The 27,667-nt window shown below is 40.5% G+C and overlaps 1 protein-coding gene across 4 annotated transcripts in view; it reads left to right on the plus strand.

Moving 5' to 3' along the window:
• The window catches only part of BICC1 (BicC family RNA binding protein 1), a 305,324-nt gene that overhangs the window by 152,402 nt on the left and 125,255 nt on the right, over positions 1-27,667 (plus strand). For all 4 annotated transcript variants that reach the window (XM_057531574.1, XM_057531573.1, XM_057531575.1 and 1 more), the window contains one exon: positions 26,907-26,976. In XM_057531574.1, the coding sequence (XP_057387557.1) occupies positions 26,907-26,976 (70 nt within the window). The remainder of the gene's footprint in view (positions 1-26,906; positions 26,977-27,667) is intronic.

The raw sequence follows: 27,667 nt of genomic DNA on the forward strand, positions 1-27,667 counted from the left end.
TTTTTCAGCATCTCCTATTCTACCCAATGCGTGAATGCTGGAATTTCTCAAGGTTTAGTTTTTCTGTTTTTTTTTTTTGTTTTTTAATTGTAGTAATAGATGCAAAGCATAAAATTTACCGTAAAAATTTCACCATTTTTAAGTGGCATTAAGTATAGTCACATTGTTGTGCAACCATCGGTCACTATCCACATGTAGCACTTTTTCAGCTTCCCAAAGTGAAACTCTGTAACCATTAAACAATAACTAGCCATGTTCCCCACCCCCAGTTCCTTAGAACTACCTTTCTACTTTGTCCCTTTGAATTCTCAAGGCTGGTTTTGCATCTAAATTGGGAGCACCTTGGGAATTCCCCGGCAGTCCAGTGGTTAGGGCTCCACGCTCTCACTGCTGAGGGCCTAGGTTCAGTCCCTGGTTGGGGAACTAAGATCCCATTCCACAAGCCGAGTGGCATGGCCAAAAAAAATAATAATAATAATAAATAAAAATAAATTGGGAGCACCTTTATCTCTTCTTTGTGTCCTTCCTATGCGAGAGCCTCAGTGTCCATGACCTTAAGTATCGTCTGTAGAATTCCAAATTTATATTTTTGATCAGATTTTTTCCCCTTCAATCACTAGATTCTTCAAACTTTAGCTTGATATTTCCACTTGGATGGAAATCCACTTCAACAGCTCATAGACTTTAAAAAATATATAACTTATCTAAAACTTTTATTTTCTCAGTCTCATTTGTTCTTCTCCTTTCTTCTAAGCTCAGCCATCCAGTTATTTAAACCAGAGACATGCCTGATAACTTAATAACTTCCTTTCCCTCCCCCCACAACCCCAATCAAACCAGTCAGTAGGCTTCTGAGTTCTACCCTCAGTACATGTTGATTTGATTCACTTTTCTTCGTTCTACCTTCCTAACCTTCACCACGCTCCCATCATCTCTTGCCTGATAACTGCAGTGTCCTCCTAACTCATCTCTCTCCTCCCGGTCCTGATCCCTTCAATGTGTTCTTTTAAACACAAATAGAGTCATGTTCCTTCAAGTCTTAAAACCCTTCACTGCCTTCCTAGTGCTCTTAGAATAAGATCTAAACTCCTTACCATGGCTTTCCGGGCTTTGATGAGTTGGCCCTTACTGTCCTCTCCACCTCACGTGTTGCCACTTTCTCCTTCCAGTCTGGTCTTCTTTCAGTTCCTTTAACACCGAGTTCCCTCCTGCTTCAGTGCTTTTGGGCTGTACGGTACTCCCCTCCTGCAATGTTCTGTACGTATTCTTGACATCCTTCAGGACTTGGCTTAAATGACCCTTTAGAGACCCAGAGAGATTGCCCCAGCCAGTGTTAAGTAGAAACCCTCTTATTGTTCTGATTCAGACCATCCTGTTCTTTTTTAACCCCTCCCCCATGTTAAACAATGATTTCTTCCCCTTCTTTCTTCATTTCCCCCAGTAGGTTTACTTTATTATTATTTAAAAAAAATTGTTCCTTTTCCCCAGTAGATTGTAAATGTTATCAGGGACTGTTTAAATTCTATTCCCTATGACATAGACCTAATGTTTAACACAATGACTGACACGTATTTGGCAGGCAGTACATATTTGTAAATGAATGAAAGCCAATCCCTCTCCTTGGCATGGTTTGGTTTGTGTTACCATGCTTCATACTGTGGCTCACTTTTTTGAAGGTTGCCTTCCCTCATTAACAGACTACATGGCATCTCTCTATCAGATGGTATCACTGCAACTTTTAAGTTTCTTTCTTGAAAATTCTTATGCTTTCTAATTATACATCGGGCAGGGTTGTTTGCTTGTTTGTTTCCCTGACTGTACTGTCAGCCTCCTGCGAGCAGTGGCCGTGGCTGTTTTCATCAATCATTGTTTCCCATCAGATGAGCATCTTGCTCCACACTCATCTTGTTTCGTGAATGAGCTCATAGTGGCGAAAATATACCTCACCGACTGGTTGACATTTCATACTATGATAGTTATTATACCATTTTATCAGGTGTGACTAGGTGCTGGAGATTGAGGATGTATGGAGAGAATCTTAATTTCTTGAAACCAGAATTTGGAGAGTTGAGTGATTTTTAATTGGATTCTCCTTAGATGTTAAGAAACTAAAAATTTGCAGGAGAAAAACTGTTTTGAAACTTTCATCCTGAGCATCACATGAAGACATCTGAAATATTGCCAAGTGCAATTCTGCACTGTTGAGGATTAATGAAATCCTGGTCCATCTGCATGTTTGTCTTCCCAAGTCTCCCTTGTGACATCATTAGTGAGCTTAAGCCTCCAGAGAAGCTTCTTTGGAAATTTTCATAATCAGTAAAATTCATTTTTGAAATGTGTAAATTCTTTGAATGTTACTCATAACTTTTTATGGGCACCACACATTTTCCTATATCAGAAAGATTTAAAATTACTTTTGCAGAAAAATACATTTGGAGTACAGTAGATATTTTCTACCATGCCATATAAATTCAGTGGGGTAACACTTTCTTTTTCTGACATGTTCTTGGAAGGAATGATTTCCAACATTAATTCAGGGAAGTCTAGTGGTTTTAAAAATCCTACCAAGTGCAAGGGGATTTGCCTATCACCTTGTGTTAATTGGCCTCAGTTTCCCAACAGCTTTGAGCCCTAGGCCTCTCCACCGTATACCCTCAACCAAAAGTCAGGTGCTGGGCTATAAAGCTGTCTGTTCATTCCTTCTTCCTAAGATCAAAGCCTAGCTAGTTATAAAATGCCTGGGGCACCAGCTTTTCTGATTCTGGTAGAAGTACTGTTTACTCACTCTGAGTTATTACCACAGTCCTGATATTTTTCCTTGAACCCATTTCAGGTAAACAGAAGACGAATGGATCACTTGCTGGTTATATTTGGCATACAGCGTGTTTAGTTTAGGCCATATCATATTCATTCAGACAGTGGTTTTGATATAAATGATGTGTCTGCCAACATTTTAAAATTAAGGAGATTTTACATAACCAATCTGTTTTGGTAGCTTTTCTTGAAAAATCTGGAAGGCTGGCTGTTTTGGGCTGGCTCCTGCATATGCTAGTTGGAGCTGGTGATACCAAGCAACCACCTTGGGCAAGACAGGTGGTCTCCTGTTTGGTACACCCTCTGTCACTCCCTGTTGTTTCCCTGACACTGAGGTCAAGTGTCAGTTACCATTTATCCTTGTTGTACTATTGGTTTTCTCATGGTACAATAAAATAATTCTTGTACCCCTGTCTGTCAGTCTAGGGGAAATGTGAGTGAAGGGGCAGACAGTGAATTCCAAGAAAATGAGAGAAGGTATATTTCTTTGGGGAAATGAATAACTTTTATGTGTCTAGTTTTTTCTTTTGTGGAATGTATATTTGAATTAGAAGCATGCACTATGCCCCTTAACAGTTCCTTTCCTGGCTCCTATAGACATATGAATCAGGGACTCTTGATTAGATGTATGATCCTATAAAAAGAAAGTGACTCCACCTTTGGGTCCCTCAGAGGACAGTATATTGATCTCCTCGAAGCTTACGACTCTCTTGGAATGAAATTCCCAGGTATCCTGTCTGTGACTTGTCAAGAGGGTAGCTGTTTCTGGCTTTCCCAATGATTAGGCCTTATAGGACCTGGCAAGTTCAGTATAAGTAAAACAAACTTTGCCGTAAGGATTGTATATTATAAAAAGGAGATTGAACCATTTTTAAAAATAGTAACGTCACATAACTGGCTTAAGAGAGACGATATAGCAGCTCTGAGGAGGGAAAGATTACCTCTGATTGAGGGGATCTTGAAGTTGCTTTTATGTTTCGCCTTGAACAACGGGTAGAAAATCAGCAGCAGGAGACAATGAAACCGTAGAACAGTTTGAATCAAGGAAAAAAATTGTAGGGATCAGGTGTGGATAGGACAGTGGCTAGAAGTGTTGATGAAAGTAGAGGAAACGGAGGAAAAGCAAAACCAAAAAGGTGGGTTGAGGCCTGGTTATGGACAGTCTTAAATGCTAGGCCAAGAAGTTTGCGCCTAACTTAAGGGATAATGAATAAGCACTGGCTGACTTTTGAATTAGGGGAGGGACTTATCAGAGCCTATGACTTGAAGGGGGAAAAGCCGGAAGCGCTGCCACCAGTGGTGAAACCCAACGTGGAAGTGTTCACGAGGGGCGATGATCTGGATGGAAACTTGTCTTAGATTCTGGGCACAGATTTGGAGAGAGAATCACTAGGTCTGTGCAGCTTCTTGGTTATGGTAGTGTGGGGGGATGGGCAGTGGGGAGGGAGGAGCTGGAGGGGAGGGGACGGGATAAGGTTTTGAACAGATGGAATCGAGTATGGATGTCCGAAGGAGGACCTGGTCTGGAAGGTGTATCCGATAGGATGCTTTCAGTTTCAGGTAACAGGTGGGCTCCGACAACATGGACATGCGTGGGCTTACGTTACTGAAGAGTGCAGAGGTAAGTGGGCTTCAGGAATGGTTGATCAAGAAGCTTCATGATGTCATCCAAAGCTCAGATGTTCCCTGACTCTCAGCTCTGCCTTCCACATGGATGGCTTTATCCGGAAGCTGATCCTCCTCATGGTCACGGGTGGCAGCCTGTAGGAGTCAGGCTCCGTTTGTCTTTGTTCACATCTAGTGGGATAGAGAAAACCTTTTCAGAAATTCTCTTACAAAAGCCTGAAAGCTTCATTCTCAAAAGCTTCCATTAGACCACTTCCTCCCACTTGTCTTTGGCCCAGATTAGATTACATGACTGACTATTCTTTTTATTAATTGTGGTATAAAATTTAATATCCTAACCTTTTTTTGAGGTAACATTGGTGTATAACTTTATGTAAATTTCATGTGTACAACATTACGTTTTGACTTCTGTGTATGCTAAAGCATGCTCACCATCAAAAGTTTAAATTTTCTGTCCCTGTACCGTTGACCCACTGTAGCCATTTCGCCATTCCCCCCACCCCCTTCTGCTCTGGTAAGCGCTAACCTATTCTTTGTATCTGTGTGGTTTTTTGGTTTAGATTGGTTTGTTTATTTTGTTTTTGTTCTTTTATGTTCCATATATAAGTGAAATCTTACGGTATTTGTCTTTTTCTGTCTGACTTATTTCACTTAGGATAATACCCTCAAGCTCCATCCATGTTGTCGGAGATAACTACGTTTTCTTTTTTTCTGGCTGAGTAGTATTCCATTGCATATAAATACCACATCTTCCTTATCCATTCTTCTGTCCATGGGCACTTAGGTTGTCTCTATATCTTGGTTATTGTAAATAATGCTACCATGAACATAGGGGTGAATTTATCTTTTTGAATTAGTGTTTCATATTCTTTGGATAAATACCTAGAAGTGGAAAAGCTGGGTCATATGGTAGTTCTATTCTTAAATTTTTGAGTCATCTCTGTATTGTTCTCCATAGTGGCTGCTACCAATTTACATTCTGCCACCAGTGTGTGAGGGTTCCCTTTCTCCACATCTTCTCCAACACTTGCTATTTCTTGCCATTTTGATACTATCCATTCTAATGGGCATGAGGTGATATATCATTGTGGTTTTGATTTGCATTTTCCTAATAATTAGTGATGTTGAACATCTTTTCATGTGCCTGTTGGCCGTCTGTATATTGTCTTTGGAAAAATGTCTATTCAAATCCTCTGCCCATTTTTCAATCTGGTTTTTTTGTTGTTGTTGTCGAATTGTGTGAGTTCTTTATATATTTTGGATATTAACCCCATATTGAGGATATGATTTGCAAATATGTTCTTCCATTTGGTAGGTCATCTTCTCATTTTTTGGTGGTTTCCTTTGTTGTGTAGAAGCTTTTTGATGTAGTCTCATTTGTTTATTTTTGCTTTGTTTCCCTTGCCTGAGGAGACATACTAACAAAGATATTCCTAACACTGATGTCAAATACCATACTGCCTATGTTTTCTTTTTTTTTTTTAAGCATTATTCATTTTAATTAATTAATTAATTTATTTTTGGCTGTGTTGGGTTTTCGTCTCTGTGCGAGGGCTTTCTCCAGTTGTGGCAAGCGGGGGCCACTCCTCATCGCGGTGCGCGGGCCTCTCACTATCGTGGCCTCTCCTGTTGCGGAGCACAGGCTCCAGACGCGCAGGCTCAGTAATTGTGGCTCACGGGCCTAGTTGCTCCGCGGCATGTGGGATCCTCCCAGACCAGGGCTCGAACCCGTGTCCCCTGCATTAGCAGGCAGACTCTCAACCACTGCACCACCAGGGAAGCCCGCCTATGTTTTCTCATAGGATTTTTATGGTTTCAGGTGTTACATTCAAGTTTTTAATCCATTTTGAGTTAATTTTTGTGTATGTGTAAGTTAGGTCTGGTTTCATTCTTCTGCATGTAGCTGCCCAGTTTCTCCAACACCATTTATTTAAGAGGCTCTCCTTTCTCCATTGTATGTTCCTTGCTCCTTTGTCATAAATTTATTGTCAATATATGTGTGGGTTTATTTCTGGGCTCCCAGTTCTTGCTTGATCTGTGTGTTTGTTTTTCCACCAATACCATGGTGTTTTGATTACTATGGCCTTGTGATAGTATAACTTGAAATCAGGGAGTGTGCTACCTCCAACTTTGTTCTGTTTTCTCAGAATTGCTTTGGCAATTTGGGGTTTTCTGTGGTTCCATAAAAATTTTAGGATTGTTTGTCCCAGACGCGTGAAAAATGTTGAGGTTGCGTTGAGTCTGTAGATTATACTTTGGGTAATATAGACATTTTAACAATGTTAATTTTTCCAATCCAGTGAGCATGGACTGTCTTTCCATTTCCTTGTATCGTCTTCAATTTCTTTCAACAATGTCTTACAGTTTTCAGTGTACAGGTCTTTCACCTCCTTGGTTAAATTTATTCTGAGGTATTTTATTCTTTTTGTTGTGATTGTAAATGGGATTGTTTTCTCAGTTTGTCTTTCTCCTTGTTCATTGTTAATATACAGAAATGCAACAGATTTTTGTATATTGATTTTGTACCCAGCAACTTTACTGTATTTGTGTATTGTTTCTAGTAGTTTTTTTGTAGAGTCTTTATGGTTTTCTATGTATAAAATCTTGTCATCCACAAATAGTGCCAGTTTTACTTCTTCCTTTTCAATTTAAATGCCTCTTATTTCTTTTTATTGCCTAATTGCTCTGGCTAGGACTTCCAATACTTTGCTGAATAAGAGTGACGAGAGTGGGCATCTGTGTCTTGTTCTTGATATAACTTTTAGTTTTTCACCAGTGAGTTTGATGTTAGCTGTAGGTTTGGCATATATGGCATATATACATGTTGAGATATGTGCCTTTTATACCCATTTTATTGAGTTTTTTAAACGTAAATGGGTATTGAATCTTGTTGAGTGCTTTATATGCATGTATTTGGATGATCATATTATTTTTATCCTTTATTTTGTTAATGTGGTATATCATGTTGAATGATTTGCAGATGCTGAAACATCCTTGCATCACTGGAGTAAATCCCACTTGATCATCATGTATGATCCTTTTAATGTATTGTTGTATTTGGTTTGTTGTCATTTTGTTGAGGATTTTTACATCTATATTCATCAGAGATATTGACTGGCCTGTAATTTTCTTTTTTGTGTGTTGTGTTTGTCTGCTTTTGGCATCATGTAAAATGAGTTAGGAAGCATTCCCTTCTCCAATTTTTTGGAAGAGTTTGAGAAGGACAGGTATTAAATCTCATATGAATGTTTTATAGCATTCACCTGTGAAGCTGTCTGGTCCTGGACTTTTGTTTTTGGGGAGGTTTTTGATTACTGTTTTAATCTCCTTACTGGTGATTGGTTTATTCAGATTTTCCTTTTCTTCATGATTTGGTCTTGGAAGGTGGTATGCCTCTAAGAATTTATCCATTGCTTCTGGGTTGTCCAGTTTGTTGGCATATAGCTGTTCATAGTATTCTCTTATAATCCTTTGTGTTTATGGGGTATCTGTTATCAGAGTCTCTTTTTTTCTTAGTGTAGCTAAAGGTTCGTTAATTTTGTTTATCTTTTCAGAGAACCAGCTTTTAGTTTCATTGATCTTTTCTATTGTCTTTTTAGTCTCTATTTCATTTATTTCTTCTCTGATATTTATTATTTCTATCCTTCTACTAATTCTGGGCTTTGTTTTTTTCTAGTTCTTTCAGGTGTAAGATTAGATTGTTTATTTGTGATATTTTTGTTTGTTTTTTGAGGTGGGCCTGTATTGCAGTATAAACTTTTTTCTTGCTTCCTCTTTTGCTGCATCCCATAGATTTTGGTATTTTCATTTGCCTTCAGGCATTTTTTGATTTTTCCTCTGGTTTCTTAATTGGCCCAATATTTGTTAGTAGCATATTGTTTAGTCTCCACACATTTGTGATTTTTCTAGGTTTCTTCTTATAGTTGATTTCTAGTTTCATACCACTGTGACCAGAAAAGATGCTTGATATGATTTCAGTCTTCTAAATTTATTTAGAATTGTTTTGTGTCCCAACATATGGTCTATCCTTGAGAATATGCACTTGAGAAGAATGTGTATTCTGCTGCATTTGGATGGACTATTCTGTTTAAATCTGTTAAGTCCATTTGGTCTAATGTTTTATCTAAGGCTGATGTTTCCTTATTGACTTTCTGTCTGTATGATCTATCCCTTGATGTAAGTGGAGTATCAAAGTTCCCTACCATTATTGCACTGCTGACAATTTCCCCCTTTAGATCTGTAAATGATTGCTCTCTATATTTTGGTGCTCCTAAGTTAGGTTCATATATATTCACTGTTAATATTAAGTATGTCTTTTTGATGGATTGTCACTTTTTTTTATTATATAATGTACAGTTTTGTCTCTTGTTGCCCTTTTTGGCTTGCAGTCTGTTTTATCTGATGTAAGTATGACTCTGCTCTCTTTCTTTTGGCTGCCATTTGGTTGGAGTATCATCTTTCATCCCTTTACTTTGTGCCTATGTTTGTCTTTAGAACCGAGATGATTCTCCTGGGGGCCGCATATGGTTTGGTGTTGTTTTTAATCCACCCAGTCACTTGTCTCTTTGTATTGGTGAATTCAATCAATTTACATTTAGGGTGATTATTGATAAATAAGAACTTAGTACTGCCATTTTATCTTTTGTTTTCTGGTTGCTCTATTTCTCCTTTTTTTCTTTTTCCTTGTGTTTCTGTCTACCATTTTAGTTTGGCAGTTTTCTATAATGTTTTTCTCAGTTTCCTCTTTTTCATGTCTCTGCTCTAGATTTATTTTTGTGGTTATTGTGAGATTTGTACGAAATGTCTCAAAGCTAAAATAGTCCTTTTTATGCTGAGATAGCATCTTGTCTTCATTTACATCTAGGGGTTCTGTTCTTTCCTTTTATGTTTTTGTTGTTGCAAGTTATCCCTTTTTATGTTGTGAGTTTGTTACCAAATTGAGTAGCTATAGTTTTTTTTTTTTTAACTGCTTTTTTTCCCTTTGACCTTTATGTTATAATTAAGTGCTTAACAACCTACTCTGACATAGAGTTGAATTTTTCTGATTTTTCCTTTCTGATTATTACCTTACTCAGTTTTGTGTACTTTTGCCTTATCATTTCAGGTAGAAGAGCTCCTTTCAACATTTCTTGTAAGGCGGGTCTAGTGGTAATGAACTCCCTCAAAGTATGTTTACTGAGAAGGCCTTTATTTCTCCTAAAAATCTGAAGGATAACTTTGCTGGATAGAATATTCTTGGCTGATAGTAGTTTATCTTTGAGTATTTTGAGTATGTCATTCTACTCTCTCTTGGCTTGTAGAGTTTCTGATGAGAAATCTGCTGATAGCCTAATGGGGATTCTTTGTAGGTTGCTGTCTTTTTCTTTCCTGGCTGCTATTAAAATTCATTCTTTGTCATTGACTTTTGACAGTTTTAATATAGTGTGTCTTGGTGAAGGTCCTTTTGCGTCAACAGATTTAGATATTCTTTTGGCTTCATTGACTTCGTATCTAGTTTCTTCCCCAGATTTGGGAAGTTCCCAGCTATTATTTCTTTAAATAAACTCTCTGCTCCCTTCTCCCTCTCGGATACCATTATCCTTATTTTGCCTTTCCAACACGTCTTGCCTTTCCTAATGGATAGTTCTTTTAGAATTTCCTCATTTTAAAAAATCATAGCTCTCTCTCCTGAGTCATTTCTAGATTTGTATATTCAAGTTCACTAATTCTGTCTCTCATATGGTCTGCTCTGTTTCCAGTGCTTTCTTTTCTTTTCTTCTTCTTTTTTTTTTTTTTCTGACTGTGTCACGTGGCATGTGGGATGTTAGTTCCCCAACCAGGATTGAACCCATGCCCTCTGCAGTGGAAGTGAGGAGTCTTAACCACTGGACCACCAGGGAAGTCCCTCCAATGCTTTCTAATGCATTGAAAAAATGTCATTTATTGAGTTCTTCAGCTCCAGAATTTCTGTTTGGTTCTTTAAAATTTTCCAGTTTCAGTCTCTTTGGCAAAGTATTGTTTCTGTTCATTAATTTTATTCCTGAGCTCATTGAACTGCCTTTCTGATCCTTCTTATAGCTCATTGAGTTTCTTCATGACAGCTATTTTGAATTGTCTGTCATTTAGATTGCAGTATTCGATGACTTTAAGTTTGAGTTTTGGAGGATTGTCATTTTTGTGTGTGTGTGTGATACTATGTTGTTATGGTTTTTCATGGTGCTCGGTGAGTTGTTCTTCTGCTGGCACTTTTGAAGTAGCAGACACCTTTCTTCTTTAGGTAAAGCTTTTTTCATTTGATTCTAACAATTCAGCAGGTTGGTAATTAGAGGCTTTTCTTTTGTTTTTCAGTAGGTGGTGCTATATTACAAGTTTTGAATTTCTCTTACCTGAGCTGCCTCTGGCTATATTTGAGAATTGGCACTTTCCATCCTCCACTGCCTCTCTGTCAGATGTGTTTCCTGGTGCCCTCATTGTCACTGCTTGTGCCTTTGGGGTTGGTGGTGCCTTGCCGCTGCTGGTGTCACTGCTGGGAACACTGGGATGGTGGGTGTCACCACCATGTCTAGGGTCGCCTGCGTTGCAGGCAGCTGCTGTGGCAGAGCAAGTAGGAAGGATGGGGTGATGAGTTGGGTGCCTCTGCTACATCCAGGGCTGTTGGGTTCATGGGCACTGTTGCTGTGAGTGGGAGGGGGGCTGGAGACGTGGGTACTGCAGCATCTGGAAGAACCAGGGTCGCAGGTCCTGCTGCTGCTGCCCAGTTCCCTGGCTGTAGGTGCTGCTGCAGCTGGGAGGCCAGGGCCATGTACCCTGCTTCCCCTCCTGCTACTAGGTTCTCTGGGGTTGCAGGCTCAGCTGCCATGGCTGGGGGGCCAGGATCATGGTCACTGCCTCTGCTGTTCCCCTGGTTCCACCTCCTCCATGTGTTCCAGTACACCCACCTATAGGCGTACAGATGTGTGGAAGTCTGGCATCCTGGTGTGTTGGGCAGAGGAACCTTTGTTTGAGTTATGGATGTTTCACTAGTTGTAGATTAAAGGCGAGAGACAAAGGGAGTGTCTCATGCCACCATGATGCTGACATCACTTCGTTTTAACCATTTTTAATTGTACATTCATTAATGTCATTCAGCCATCACCACCATCCATGTCCATAGTTCTTTTCATCTTGTACAAATGAAACAATAACTCCCCATTGCTTTCTCCCCATAGTGCCTGGAAACCACCATTCTACTTTGTACCTCTCTAATTTTGACTCTCTACTTTTCTCATATACATGGAATCACACAGCATTTGTATTTTTGTGACTGGCTTATTTCACCTAGTGTTATGTTTTCAAGGTTCATCCATGTTGTAGCATATGTTAGAATTTCCTTCCTTTTTAAGACTGGATGATATTCCATTGTATGTATAAACCACATTTTGCTTATCCGTTCATTCTATGATGGATACTTGGGTTGCTTCCACATTTTAGCTACTTTGAATAGTGCTGCTATGAACATGGTTGATAGTTGTACAAATATCTCTTTGAGACCCTGACTTCAGTTCTTTTGGATATATACCCAGAAGTGCTAAATCATATGTTAGTTCTATTTTTACTTTTTTGAGGAACTACCATAGTGTTTTCCACAGCAGTTGTACCATTTTACATTCTCACCAGTAGTGCATGAGGGTTCCATTTTATCCACATCCTTGCCAACACTTCTTACCTTCTGTGTTTTTTGTTTTTTTGATAGTAGCTATCCTAATGGGTATGAGGTGGTATCTCGTTGTACTTTTGATTTGCATTTCCCTAACGATCACTGATGTTGAGCATCTTTTCATGTGCTTATTAGCCATTTATATATCTTTGTTGGAGAAATGTCTTTTCGAGTTCTTTGCCCATTTTTGGATGAAGTTGTTTGTTTCTTTGTTGTTGGGTTTTTAACATGACTGTTTTTAAACTAACCCCTGGCAGTGGGAGTGGCATCACTCTTAGATAATTGGGTCGATTTTGGATCCTGGTAGACAACGTACAGTGTCAAGCTGCACGGAGGAGATTGTGCTCAGTTTAAACATGTCTGAGGAGCTAGTGAGATATCCAGGTAGAGAGAGCTTAAAAGGCTATGTGTATGAGTCTGGATTCTGAAAAGAAAGAGCAGAGGGAGGTTTTACTTCAGAATAAGTTATTCAACTAACTGATGTTGAAGCTTTTAAAGAACTATCTGGCAGAGGCAGTCATGCCCACCAAATATTCTGATTGCCCCTTGCATGTCCCTGATCCCTTTGAGTTGGCAGAGGTACATATGTAGTCGTGGCCAGTGGGCTGTGGGGGAGGTAGTGTGTTTCTCTTCTAGGCCATGGCAGTAAAAGAGTGATGCAGGATTCTTCCTGTTTTTCTCCCAAAGGGAGACTGAGGAGGCCACGGATTCCAGATGGGCGACTGTAAAATGCAAGGGCCTCCGTTTAGCTTGGGTCCCTACGTGTGTAGAGCCAAGCCCCTTGCCGACTCATGCAGGCCATTTAACATGAGAGAGGAATCAAGTTTTGTTGTGTTCACCTCCTGAACACGCTCCATTTGGAGTTGTTGCAGTAGCATAGCCTGCATGGAATTTTCTCTCTTTTTGATGTCTCAGGGATGCCATTATAGAGCTGCTGTTGTGCTGATCTGTTATTCCTCATCAGCGTCAATGCCATTGGGGATTACTGAGCTAAGTAAGATTGTTGACTTTGAGAAGATTAAGATGAGCTGGGTGGTAAAATGTATTGCCTAAAAAAGCATAAAAGTGGATTCGTGTAACTGGAGTCACTAGGCACATGAAAAATCAGAGGCTAGAAAGTTAACAATCAAAGGTTGGTAACTTGATTTTATTAAAGATATCAATAGTATTACATTTTCCCCCAATTTATATACTGTTCCACTCAAGTTACACAGAAGTTATACACTGATAGTTCAAGTTTAATAAATCTCTTAGAGATCTGGTTCATCTTTCTGAGGAATTATAATAAAGCGATACTTGGAGAATGGAATAGCCTTAAGAATCACAGGTCCTTATGTCCCAGGGGAACCAAGAAACTGGTTTTTCACTAACATTATAGGTGATCGTGAATAACCCACTCATACCCCATGAAAATTCTCCTTGGTTTGGAGCACAGATGGGGAAGTGGGGACCATGCTTTTTTTTTTTTTTTTTTTTCCCACAAAGTGTTTTTTACATTATTGAAATAGGTGCCAACAATTAGAAATCATATTTTAAAATGGGTGGGTGTGCCCTGTCCTCCCAAGCCTGTGCCAACCATAGGCTGGAACAGAAATGACAGAACTTCCCACCTACGCTTGGCCCAACTTGCCACGCACTGTACTTACCCCGCCACCTCAGACATTGTGGCTGGAGAGTTTGTTTATTATAATGCAGATATCCCCTGGGAGAGTGAATCTTGTCAGTGATTTAGTATTTACTTTCATTTAATGACTGTTCACTCAGTTCATTTATTCTATAAGCATACTCTTCAAAAATGCCATGCTTTGGATGAGTTAAAGGAGACTTTGTAGATGGAATGGCTGTGCTCTGTGCTACACCATGTGTTGTATAATTGGAAACTCTTCTTTTGTTTTTTGTTTTTGATTGAATTTTATTATTTATTTACTTAACTTTTTTTGAAGTTTATTTTATTGAAGTATAGTTGATTTACAGTGTTGTGTTAATTTCTGTTGTACAGCAAAGTGACCCAGTTTTTAACATATATATATATATATATATGTATATATATATATATATACATATGTATATATGTATATTTTAACATATATATATATATATATACACACACACACACACACACACACATTCTTTTTCATATTCTTTCCCATTATGGTTTACCACAGGGCATATTGAATATAGTTCCCTGTGCTATGCAGTAGGACCTTGTTGTTTATCCATTCTATATATACTAGTTTGCATCTGCTAACCCCAAACTCCCAACCCTTCCCTCCCCCACCCCCCTCCCTTGACAACCACAAGTCTGTTTTCTGTGTCTGTGAATCTATTTCTGTTTTATAAATAAGTTCATTTGTATCTTTTTTTTTGATTCCACATATAAGCAGTATCATACAATATTTGTCTTTGGCTTACTTCACTTAGTGGGATAATCTCTAGGTCCATCCATGTTGCTGCAAATGGCATTACTTCATTCTTTTTAATGGCTGAGTAGTATTCCACTATATATATGTACCCCATCTTCTTTATCCATTCCTCTGTCAGTGGACACTTAGGTTGCTTCCATGTCTTGGCTATTGTGAATAGTGCTGCTGTGAACACTGGGGTGTGTGTATGTTTTTGAATTAGAGTTTTCATCTTTTCCAGATATATGCCCAGGAGTGGGATTGCTGGATCATATGGTAACTCTATTTTTAGTTTTCTAAGGAACCTCCCTACTGTTCTCCATAGTGGCTGTACCAATTTACCTTCCCACAAACAGTGCAGGAGGTTTTCCTGAGAAAAGTGATTTTAAAAAGCTGAGGAAAATGATAAGAGAAAGAAGGCAGATTCAGGAAGTCCAATATCTGTCTTAATAGAGAAAATAAGTGCAGAAAATATTAATGAAAGATGAGGAGGAAGAATACTTTCTATGTCCAGAAAAAAGAAAGTCTCCTTTTCCCTTCATGATCTCTTCCTTATCTCTGCTAATTCCTTTACCAACGCTTATTGAGATCCTAAGTGCTAGATTCTAATGTTTAAAAATGAACAAGATACAGTTGTTGGTCACCAGGAGCCCAATTCATTGGTGGGATTGGCGACCTAAGCAAAGAAAGCAGCACGATAATGTTGCCACACCAAAGTGAGGATGAGGAGGGAGAGAGAGCGCTGACATTTGCCTGGGAAAGTTGGAGGAGTTTTCACAGTGGAGGGCACATTTGAGCTAGGTTTTGATTGATAAGTAAGTGCTCTCCGAACTTTCTGAAGTAAATGAGCTAATAAACCTGCCTATAGTGTGAACAGTTTGAAACTCCTTATCAGTGATTTTCAATGGGGAGAAAAAGGTAGTCTTCACCTTGCATAGTGATGTGGGACCCTAAAAACAACCTTGCAAGCTGAAACTGTGCAAAGCCCTTTTAGTAATCAATGGGAAAATGGAATGATATGCAACCTTTAAACATTTTTGTCAGAACATTAAAAAAATCTCTTCCTAACAGTCATAAATGTATAGGAAAATGAAAAAACAGTAAAATTAATATTTATTCAGAACACTATATTTAAACATTAGAAATATCGAGAATTAAGTAAAAAGCTTGTCAAGTTGCAACAGCGCTAGCTTTCTTTTTGTTGTATAACTTACAGCAGCGGTCCCCAACCTTTTCGGCACCAGGGACCGGTTTCACGGAAGACAATTTTGCCACGGACTGGGGGTGGGGGGGGTGGTTTTGGGATGATTCAAGTGCATTACATTTATTGTGCACTTTATTTCTCTTATTATTACATTGTAACATATGATGAAATAATTATACAACTCACCATAATGCAGAATCAGTGGGAGCCCTGAGCTTGTTTTCAGTTGCCACTCACTGTGAGGGTTTTGATATGAGTCCGCAAGCAATTGATTTATTATGGTCTCTGTGCAGTCAAACCTCTCTGCTAATGATAATCTGTGTTTGCAGCCACTCCCCAGTGCTAGTGTCACCGCCTCAGCTCCACCTCAGATCATCAGGCATTAGATTCTCATAAGGAGCGCACAACCTAGATCCCTCGCATGCGCACTTCACAGTAGGGTTCGTGCTCCTATGAGAATCTGATGCCACTGCTGACCTGACAGGAGGCGGAGCTCAGGTGGTAATGCGAGCGATGGGGAGTGGCTGTAAATACAGATGAAGCTTCGCTGGCTCGCCCACCGCTCACCTCCTGCTGTGCAGCCTGGTTCCTAACAGGCCATGGACCACTACTGGTCCGTGGCCTGGGGGTTGGGGACCCCTGACTTACAGTATGGAGAGAGCATCTTTTCTATGCCTTGAATTGTCAGAATCGTAAGTCTGGATCAAATTCCAACATTTCTTCTTTTGTACTTTGGAAGTTGTGAAATGTCTCCCAGAGTTTTTTTTAATGTGAGTTATTTTGCTGGCATCACCTCCCCTGGGACATCTTCATCCTTTTTGTGACTACAGCTTTTATTTTTTAATTTCAATACCTTTGTCTTCACTAAGTTCCTCTGGCTGTGTATTCAGAGTCTCACACACAGTGGTAGTCTCATTATTCCTGCTGTCACCTACTGATTCTTTTTAATTTAATTTTACTTATTTATTTTTGGCTGCATTGGGTCTTAGTTGCTGCGTGAGCTTTCTCTAGTTTTGGTGAGCAGGGGCTACGCTTCATTGCAGTGTGCAGGCGTCTCATTGCGGTGGCTTCTCTTGTTGCAGAGCACAGGCTCCAGGTGCGTGGGCTTCAGTAGTTGTGGCGTGTGGGCTCAGTAGTTGTGGTGCATGGGCTCTAGAGCTCAGGCTCAGTAGTTGTGGCGCACGGGCTTAGTTGCTCCATAGCATGTGGGATCTTCTCAGACCAGGGCTCGAAGCCGTGTCCCCTGCATTGGCAGGTGGATTCTTAACCACTGTGCCACCAGGGAAGCCCTCAGCTATTAATTCTACATCCATTGACACTGGATTCAAATTCCAATTCTAGCAGTATAATTTTTTATTTCTTTGCTGCACTTTCATCTTCGTTGGCCAATTTTCACTTTGGGTTATCCATTTTCATGTCACTTGGTTTTATCACTGGAAGACAGGAAGTCAGCACAGTTCCTTGCTTTGGTGTCTGTGCATGAACTGATTACAGACGTCCCATGAGTAACCACAGACAGACTTTGAAAGAAGCAACATGACTGATCACTGATCAACATGAGCATCTGTTATATATGAAGTGATTTGTGCACTGAAGAGCTGGCAGTGGAATTTCTATTTGATGCAACTACTCACAATCACAATGAATAGAATTTGGTAACTGGAATGTAATATTGGGGAATTGGTGGCGTTGAACTGAGCTGTGGTAACTAAAATCCATGCGTATCAAAACTTTGCAAAGCCAGGACTGTCTCTGTGGATATCTTGAGTGGATTTTCCTGCCCTTTGTGGGAAGTACAGCATCTGTAGTGCTGGCCGCTGAGTGCCAGTGTGGCCCTCTTTTGTGTCACTGTGACAACCAAAATGCTTCCCACGTTCTCCATATGTGCTTGGGGTGGGGATAGGGCCACTCTGTCATTAGTTAATTGGAATGTTGAGGGCCAGCCACTCTGCTGCTGGTGAGCAGTTCAGTGTTCATGGCAGAGCTCTGGAGCCATTTCCCCATGAGTACGTGGTGCCTTCCCTCCCTTCGTAAGCCGAGTGAGGCAGAAATTGCCCTTGCCTGGGGAGTCACGTGACTAATCGTCTAGCCGGGCTTTGCCACATGCCTGTCTGCCGCTTAACCTCTTTGAATCCTGATTTCCTTATCTATAAAAAAAGGTTTACAAGATGATTGTGAGTACATGGGAAGTGCATGTGAACATCAGGCAAATGTGAGCAGTTGTTCTGACAGTGATGAATAACCGAGATCACTGAGATGCATTTCTTGGATTTAAAATGCAATATATCAGAGGCCTCTAATGTCTCAGCAAAATCAGTATCCTCAGCTTTTCAGACACCCCCTCGTGTGAGAAGTTCACTACTTTCCCATCTCCACTTTTCAGTGTCTTCTAATTGCTCTTTTCTCGCTTTGCTCCCCTCATGGTGAAGTTCAGCAAATTGACTCCTAATCCGTCAGTATGTGAAGTACCCTGAAACAGCTTCCTCCCTGAAGATAGACCTTATTTCTCTAGTGGTACGAGGAAAATAGAGCACACAAGGGTTGGTCTCTTGGAGAAGCGGGCTGCAGACGGCGCCCAGCTGGTAGCCATTTTGAATGATGAATTTTCAGTAGTTTAGAGTATAAATGTCGAGCATTCTTTTCCTGGTCCAAGAATAAATATTTCAAGTAAAGTCAGCATAAATAGACTTGTTTCAGATTGATCTGAGATGCTGATTACTTACCTGTGGATTTTTAACTTTACGTCTGGATTGAAGAATTTGGTGAAATAAGCACATTAGTAAGAATGTTGTTGGTTTGGCACAGGTTTCCTTCATCTGTAAGATATTATCCTATAATTGCTGCAGACTTGCAGAATGTTGTACTATAGTGAACATTCATAGATATGTTCTCTTTACACGTGGTGTGCTAATCTGGAATTTGTTGGAGATGGAAAAAAATCTACTATGACTTGAGCATTGAGGAATATAAATGGAAATTATTTTTATCATGGGTGAAACTACATGTGGAATTTAAGTTATGCTTGTTTATTCTAATTTTGGCAGGTTATTTAAGGAAAGTGAAATTATTTAAATGATTCCATGTAAATCTGTGATAATTTTTTTCAATAGCTGATAGAAGTTTCTTCCAGTTGAAAAAAAGCTTCTATATTCCAGCTTATATAAACATTACCCTCCTTTCCTTCTTTCCCTCCCTTACTCCACAGAAACTAAAACCAAAATAAGAATATATGATTCCAGGGCTTCCCTGGTGGCGCAGTGGTTGAGAATCTGCCTGCCAATGCAGGGCACACGGGTTCGAGCCCTGGTCTGGGAAGATCCCACATGCCACGGAGCAACTGGGCCCGTGAGCCACAATTACTGAGCCTGCGCGTCTGGAGCCTGTGCTCCGCAACAAGAGAGGCCGCGATGGTGAGAGGCCCGCGCACCGCGATGAAGAGTGGTCCCCGCTTGCCGCAACTAGAGAAAGCCCTTGCACAGAAACGAAGACTCAACACAGTCATAAATAAATAAATAAATAAATAAAAGAACGTGAATTTCTTAAAAAAAAAAAAAAAAAAAAAAGAATATATGATTCCATGTTTATTAGGTACCTTTTTAATATAAGAAGCAGTGCTATTATTCTTTGATCAGGGAAACTACTCCCTGTTTATGAAAAGCAAATATGAATTAGAATGTTAAGATGGCTCTTTAGTTTCCAAAGCTATTATCAGCTTCTATCTTCATCAGATTTTTCATGATGAAGTACCCTTTAAAGATAAACTATAAAAATAGGTATTCTTCCTAATATCCACAATCTTAATTTTAATTGCTTCATATATTTCAAAATTGGTATTCTTAGGTCAAATACTCTTGTTAGTATAAGTATTTGCAATTCATTATATCTGAGATTAGCATAAGAATTAGGTTACGGGGGCTTCCCTGGTGGCGCAGTGGTTGAGAATCTGCCTGCCAATGCAGGGGACATGGGTTCGAGCCCTGGTCTGGGAAGATCCCACGTGCCGCGGAGCAAATGGGCCCATGAGCCACAACTACTGAGCCTGCGCGTCTGGAGCCTGTGCTCCGCAACGGGAGAGGCCGCGATAGTGAGAGGCCCGTGCACCGCGATGAAGAGTGGCCCCCGCTTGCCCCAACTAGAGAAAGCCCTCGCACAGAAACGAAGACCCAACACACCCAAACATAAATAAATAAATAAATAAAATTATAAACTGCTAAAATTTGGAGTAATTTGTTACACAGCAAAAGATAACTAAGGTATCAAGACATAATGTAAACATTAAAAAAAAAAAGAATTAGGTTATATTTTAATAATTAGTCCCCTGTAAGTAATGAGTACAGTAAGTCTAACAACAGAAATTTAAAAGTTATTTTTCAAATAATTATATTTTTAGATGGACTCCTCCAAAATCTCCTCTCTCCTTATGACATGTAGAATTGCTGCCTGTTATGAGAGCAGCTAAAGAAACCTAGCAGAAATTGGTAGGATTGAGAAGAGATTCTTCTGAGAGTGAAGCTGTCCAGAAGTTGACACTGACCTATTTGAGATGCTATAAATATATGGCGTCCAGAATTGTGAGTTAGAACAAGTCTTTAAAATATTGAAGGTATCATTTAATGTTTATTGAAAATGACTCAACATCAGATATTTGTTCTTCAAGCTTTGATTTTGTGAAGGTGGAAGCCAGAACAATAATACAATTTAGGAAAAAAAACACTAGCTGGAACTCACTTTAGGTTTGTTTTTTCCTGAGACCGAGGATAGTCATTTTCTTCTCAGAGGTTTTGTGGCTTTGTATACCTAGGCATTCCTAGCATAACTGACATCAGGGTATTTATAGATTTTGTTTCACAAGGAAGCACTAGTTCATTTTAAGCATGTTTCCCAAATTTCAATTCAAATGTCACACAACTGGAGGACATCCAACAACTTATTTTTTGGAGAGGGGTTGGTCAGTGTTAGCCACTTAATTGAATTATTCCTTGAATGCAAACTGAAGTTTTTGGACATCATCCTGATTTGCTTAAAAATTAGGGCATATCATGGGTTTCTGGGAATTGATTTCATTGTGAAGTTTTGCAGGAATTAATTGGATTGTGGGAAGTGTATATTATCCTCTTGAAAAGGTGTCAGTGTTTTCATACATTATAAGATCCACAGAATGAACTGCTCCAGTGTTCCTGTTTCCATGCTTTTAAAAAAAATGTCACTTTAATTCTCACTTCTCTCTTAAACCTGTCTGGATTTTGTGAAGACAGTGAGAGATTGCCCGCAGCTCCTGTGATAGTCGTTCCTGCTCATCTCCTTTCCCAACGTGCTGACCCTTTAGATGCACTAGGAACTTGTTACATCCACAGCCCAGTCTTCTCAGCGACTTTGACATGACTTGTGTCCACACCCAAGCTATTGTTCAACTCAAGGACATGGCCTCTGTGAAAAGGAAAGTAAGCCCTTAGGTCAGGGTCGTCTGGTAGCCCTGGGACATCTTTTTAAAAACTTGTAGAATTCACCTGTAAGCTTTCTAGCTCTTTTTTTGCCTCTAGGAGAAATCCTAGCTTTATCTCTGACCTCCATTCATTAGCTGCTTTATTAAGGTTACAGCATCCAGAATTATGAGTTAAAACAAGTATTTAAAATATTTAAGGTGTGATTTGATGTTTATAGAACATGATTCTAAATTAGTAGTTGTTTAAGCTTTGGTTTTGTGAAGGTGGAAACAGGGGCCATAATAAGAGTAAAAAAAAACTCGATGGAACTCACTTTAGGATTTTTTTTCTTTTTTTTGAGATGTAAGATAGTCATTTTTTTCCCAGAGGTTTTGTGGCTTCTCTGATTTCAGCCACAAGCTTCCTGACCTCACCTTTTCCAGTTCCCCTATCTACAATACTTGTCTTGATGACCATTCAGGCCATCTTTTTAAGCATAACATGGTAGAGACAGAGCCTCGGACTTGCTGAGTGCCCTGATTTCTGCCTCTGAACTCCCCGACGCCCACCCGTATCCTGTTTCTACCAGGGGACATGCTTGTCAGCCCCTGTTGCAGTAATTCGGCTTCAGTCCTGGGATTCCTGGAGCAGTCGCCACCCACACCCCCAGGGGAGAGCTGCGCTTCCGCCGCCTCCTCCTGAGCATGCGCCCTACTGCGACTCTGCTCTTCTGCTAGTGCTACTCCCGTAATCGGCAGAGGTGAAAACCAATGAACAGTGTGCAGTGTCGGAGCTGTGGGAACTGACTTGGAGTCACCGGAGAGGCTGGTTTGAAAAGCTTCATTGATAACTTCCTATGGGGAGTCTGACTGCCTGTGGGTAGTTACCCCGCTGGTTCTCAGAGTTTACCTGTAGCAGGTGACAGCCGAGCACAGGTCCTGGCGGACTTTGTGTCGTGTCTTCAAGTCTCTACTGCGCATGCCCGTGTGCGGAGCCGTGGGCGGCTGGAGAAAACGCGCGACAAGGTCCCTGGCTCGGCCGCGTGAGGGGGCTTCGAAGCGCCTCTGCTGCACTGAATCCCCCTCAGCCCTCCAGGGTACCTGCTCTCCCTCCTTCTAGAACTCTCTACACACACACACTCCTCTTCTGCCTTGGTCACTTTCTCCCCTCTTTCCCCAACTAGCCAACTTTTCCTTCCCCTTTAGGCCACAGTATTAATAGGTATTTCCTTGAGATAACTTTTCTTGACAGTACACTGCGGGGTGAGGATCCCTTCAGTACTCTTGTTGCCGTTCCCCATTCTGCAGCTTGGCACCCAGTACCTAATGGTGGGTTAACTAGTATTCTCCTCGCTAGACCACGAGCTCCTGGAGGACAGGTCTTGTTTGCTCTTGTATCCCTAGTGTCTAGGACAGTGCCTGGCCAGAGGTCATCAATGTGGAATGAACACAACAACGGTATTACGGAGCAATCAATACGTGCCACGCTCTGTGCTTTGGGTTTTCCACGTATTTTCTTAGCGAAGCACAACAACTCTGTGAGTCATTAATTGTACAGAGGAGAAAAGCGAGGCTGCTGAAAGTAATTTGCCCAACATCATGGCTAGAAAGCAGCAGAGCTGGTCCTTGATTCTCGAGCCAACTGCCCTTCAAGACTAGATTCAACACAGTGATGAACGTATAAAGGGATGCCGGAGAAGGCATCCATTCAGAGCTCCGTGTGGGGACTGCAGCCTTGTCAGTGACCTGTGAGTTTGGCCTTGGCTGGCCACAGTCATTGGAATTACTTTTTTTTTTTTTTTCTTTTTCCTAGTCATATGGGAAAGGTCAGCTCCAGGTGCCAAATTCCAATAATTAATAATTTGTTTTCTCTGAAAAATTTGACATTTATTGTAGCTCATTGGACTTTGGAGATCATGTGGTACAGAAGATAGAACTCTGGTTTTAGAATTAAGGATACAAAGCTTAGGATATTTTCTCTTCCTCTCAAAGACAGTGTGGATGTGGGTAGGTTGAATGTAATTTTGGGGGGCCCCATCACTTCACTACACAATAGAGACACTGGACTGGTGTGAGGTCTAGAGGGAGTGTGTGTAAAGAAGGCATTTCAACTTGATGGCTGTTACCTGCTAATAGGATATTTTCTGTGGCAAATGATTTTCTGTTACATGCTTCTGTTCTGGAGCATCTATTGGTGTTTATTTATTTATTTATTTTTGGCTGCGTTGGGTCCTCGTTGCTGTGCACGGGCTTTCTCTAGTTGCGGCGAGCGGGGGCTACTCTTCCTTGACATGCACAGGCTTCTCATCGTGGTGGCTTCTCTTGTTGCGGAGCACGGGCTCTAGGCACGTGGGCTTCAGTAGTTGTGGCACGTGGGCTTCAGTAATTGTGGCACGTGGGCTCAGTCGTTGTGGCTTGTGGGCTCTAGAGCACAGGCTCAGTAGTTGTGGCACACGGACTTTGTTACTTCGCGGCATGTGGGATCTTCCTGGACCACGGATCGAACCCACGTACCCTGCATTGGCAGGCGGATTCTTAACCACTGTGCCACCAGGGAAGTTCCTCTATTGGTGTTTAATAAAAAGAGATGATCATATGCAGGATGATTTCTGGGAAGCTCTCCAGCTGATTAAGATTTCAGAAAGTTATGTCTTCCAACCATATTTGACAAGGAAGCTTCTTTATTAAGTCTTATAGTTATGGAACCTGATGTAATTTACTGGATTAAATGGCCAAATTATTTCATTCACAAAAAGTATATAGATTATTTTCTTTCTGCTTCCCCACCAATAGCATTATAAATAGTAAGATCTTAATTTCCCATTTTATCTCTTAAGGTGCCTTAGTCACCTTAGAGGAAAATGCGCAGTCTAATTTTAGTCACTTTGAAGATATGTGTACAGTAGCTGGAGCTAACAGGTGATAAAATGTGACCAATGAGAAAGCCCTCCTAAATGGGCCTTCCTGCCCTCGTTTAGTGACTGATGAACTCATTCATAAATTTGCTTTAACTTGGCTTTCAGGACTTGAGTGGCTTTGCAGGTTATATTTTGGGGAGCCCTTTACTAACCTTCCCCCTACCCTGACCTTTCGTGATAGGAGCCAGAGCCACCTCTGTGAGTTGGCACTGTGCCAGCACCCACCCCATTGTCAGGTAGTTGCCTTTTTTGTCTGTCTGTGTCCCTGACTTGACTGTAAGCTCGTGAACACCAGGAATTGTTTCTTATTCATTGCTATGGGTCCTGGCTCTTAGGGCACCTAGGGAGGCTTTTGACAAATATTTATAGGTTGTTAAAATAAGTCAGTCTGCACAAATCCTAAAGCATGTTTTCAAATGTGTATATACACATTCTTTAAAGATAGAGGCCTTATATTCAGTACAGTATGGTGGTTAAAAGAAGGTTTTTGTCAGCAGTCTGGGGTTTTTAACCCCACTCTGCTGCTTCCCAGCTGTTTGAGGAATAAAGGAATCCACTTCCTAAGGGTGTTATGTAGATTCATTTGCCCAAATAAATCTGCGCTTGCTGTGTGCAGGGCAGAGCGCTTTTATTTTGCAGAGACAAACTATAAACAAGTAAACACAAAACAGGAGAATTTCAGACTGTGCTAAGGGTTAGGAGGGAAACGAACACAGTGACCTGGTTGGGCGGGTGCTCGAGTGGGAGGGGCAGCTGGGGAAGGGGGCAGCTGGGGCCCTGAAGGGGGGTCTGCTGGGCGCCTTCCTGGGGAGACCGTATGGCCGCAGTCGAGGAAGTTGAGGGGGGGGGTGATAATAATTTATTTTATTTTAAAATACGGATTTATGTGTCAACCCCAATCTCCCAATTTATCCGTCCTCTCCCCTTTCCCCCTGGTACCCATAAGTTTGTTTTCTACATCTGCGACTCTATTTCTGTTTCATAAATAAGTTCATTTGTACCTCTTTTTAAGATTCCACATAGAAGCGACTTCTTATGGTATTTGTCTTTCTCTATAGATAACTCATAAGGACCTGCTGTATAGCACGGGGAGCTCTATTCAGTATTCTGTAATGACCTACAAGGGAAAAGAATCTAAAAAAGAGTGGATATATGTACATGTATAACTGATTCACTTTGCTGTGCAGTAGAAATTAACAACGTTGTTAATCAACTATACTCCAATAAAAACTAAAGAGACGGATTTACAGTTAACTAAGCAATTTCATGGAGAAGACGATGAAACACATGAACAAGGACAGCATAGATGGGAGGAGAAGGGGCAGGGGCCAGATCCAGAGAGTTGGGGCAAACAAGCTTCAGGGCCAGGCCAGTCCCTCGACTTTGTAAAGACCTCACTTTTGTGTTTCAATTTTTAATAGCGATATGGGTGTAGGGAGCTATTTCTCTTAAGAAAAACAGCAGTGCCAGCACCATGATAAATGACAAGTGAGTAATACAGACACGGTGATGAGAATGGTAAGTGGCTCCTGATCTCATTGTGGGAGACCCAGTGGGGGTTGGAGGGCAGCCCAGGGTCTCTTGACCCTGACTAAAGGGGGCATCTGGTACTCAGTGCCAGCCAAGTGTTGCCATGTGGGAATGTGGGCTCCAGGTGCTAAATCTGCCACGTTTTCCAGAGAAACAGAAACGTCTCTGTGAAGTTCCCAAATTTAAAAATGTTGGCTTACATTTAAAAAAAACTTATGGTGGATTGCATAAGAATGCATCTGTGGGCTGCCAGGCCGAAACATCTGCTGCAAGCCCTTTGCTGCTGTGATTAAAGGGGATTAAGTGAAGTATGATGCATGTTAACATGTTAACCATTTAGCCTTGTGCCCAGAACGTAACCGATACGGAGGTACTTTTTATTAATTGCGCTGTTCATGCGTTTCATTGCCTTCACCATTAATTTGTTTAGTTACCTCTAAATCCATAAGTGGTAGTTGCTGTCATTTGCCTACTGATTTGTTCAGTTCTTTGCTTTTATTCATTTGTTGGGTGAATTTTATGTTCATGGTATGAAAGTACACATTAAACTAGGCTAATTTAAGTAATAACAGTGGAAAAGAATGAAGGGTGAGCCTTTCTCGGTTGCTCATTTTTCTCACATTTACTGTCGACTTCCTTTGCTCTGCAGATGCCTGAATCACTTGTTCTTGGGCTTCAGCACGTTTGGGTCTCAAGTCCTTCTGGCTAGCGTTAGGTGTGTGTAACTGCAAAAGAACTGTGGCAAAAATGCCATTTTAGATGAGGCGAAAGATGACGGGACATGCAGCCTTACGACGTGATTTCCCGTTTAGAGGCTTTTCATCAGTTTTAATGAAACACAAATGTGTCCAAAGCAAGTTAATTTTTTTTTTCCCCAGAAAAAAAACCCACTTCATTTAGTAAGGGCTAACCCACATCGTTTTGTATTACAAGGATCATGTTTGGTGTGTTGCAATCTGTTGGTGATTGCTTTATTCAGCACAAGCATCTCGGATGGTTTGGCAACAAGTTGGGTTAATTACTTGTTCATGTACTTTTTGGTCTCGTCTCTACGTTAAAATTTTGGAGCATCACAGAGAGGAACGCTGGGAGTAATAAAATATATGTGAATATTTCTAATAGATTAAAGGCTTATAAAAATGCATCTCTTTCCTTCCCCCAAGGTTTTTTTTTTTTTTTTGCATTGTTATAAGGAGATCATTTTGTTGCATCAACGTGAGGCTAAGGACTTGAAAATAATTTTTTTCTCGGGAAAAAAATCTGTAAATACAAGTTCTTAATTGAATCAATAATTTTCTCTTAATATTTGCTACAGATCATGGAGGAAACAAATACGCAGATTGCTTGGCCATCAAAACTGAAGATTGGCGCCAAATCCAAGAAAGGTAAATCCTGAGAGATGGAGACATTTTTGGTAATGGAGACTGCGGAATTCCTGCAGGTTTCCTGGGGAGAAAAATCAACCTTTATCCTTATCATATTTGTCCCCAAATATTTGCTAAATAGCAATATTTGGGGAGGATTATCATAATGAAAAATAATGTACAGCCTTTTATCCAACAACAGAATAATATTTTTAAGTATTCTGTTGTAATAGAAATGTTATTATAGAAGATATCGTGGCAACTTACGATTTCAAGGATGACTATTCATTCGGTGGCTGTGAATCATGGTCACTCTCTCCACATGTAATAATGTGTTTTCAACACATAAACTCCCACTGTGTACACTTTAGGCTTCTTGATTATGTACCAGATTTAACAGCTGATTATTTTCCCCTCCAATATGCTAGGAACTTAGATTTCCTTTTTTGATTGCTGCTTCTCCTCTTCGTCTGTTACACAGTGAAGAACACACTTGATTACTCTTTTAGGCCGAGCGTTTCCCTTGTCTGGCCTTTCCTCTGCCTTAACCTAGAGGCCACTCACTAATGTGTGGATGGTCAGAAAGGGAAATACAGGACCCTTATTTCTTCCAAAATTACATAGTATTTTCTAATGATCTGCCAGTATATACTTTTATGGATGGCTTCTCTTTTTCAAGGATAACCTCAGTGTCAAGAAACTTTGTTGTGTA

The sequence above is a fragment of the Balaenoptera acutorostrata genome, chromosome 16, assembly GCF_949987535.1.
Source record: "Balaenoptera acutorostrata chromosome 16, mBalAcu1.1, whole genome shotgun sequence".
In the NCBI taxonomy this organism is placed as follows: domain Eukaryota; kingdom Metazoa; phylum Chordata; class Mammalia; order Artiodactyla; family Balaenopteridae; genus Balaenoptera; species Balaenoptera acutorostrata.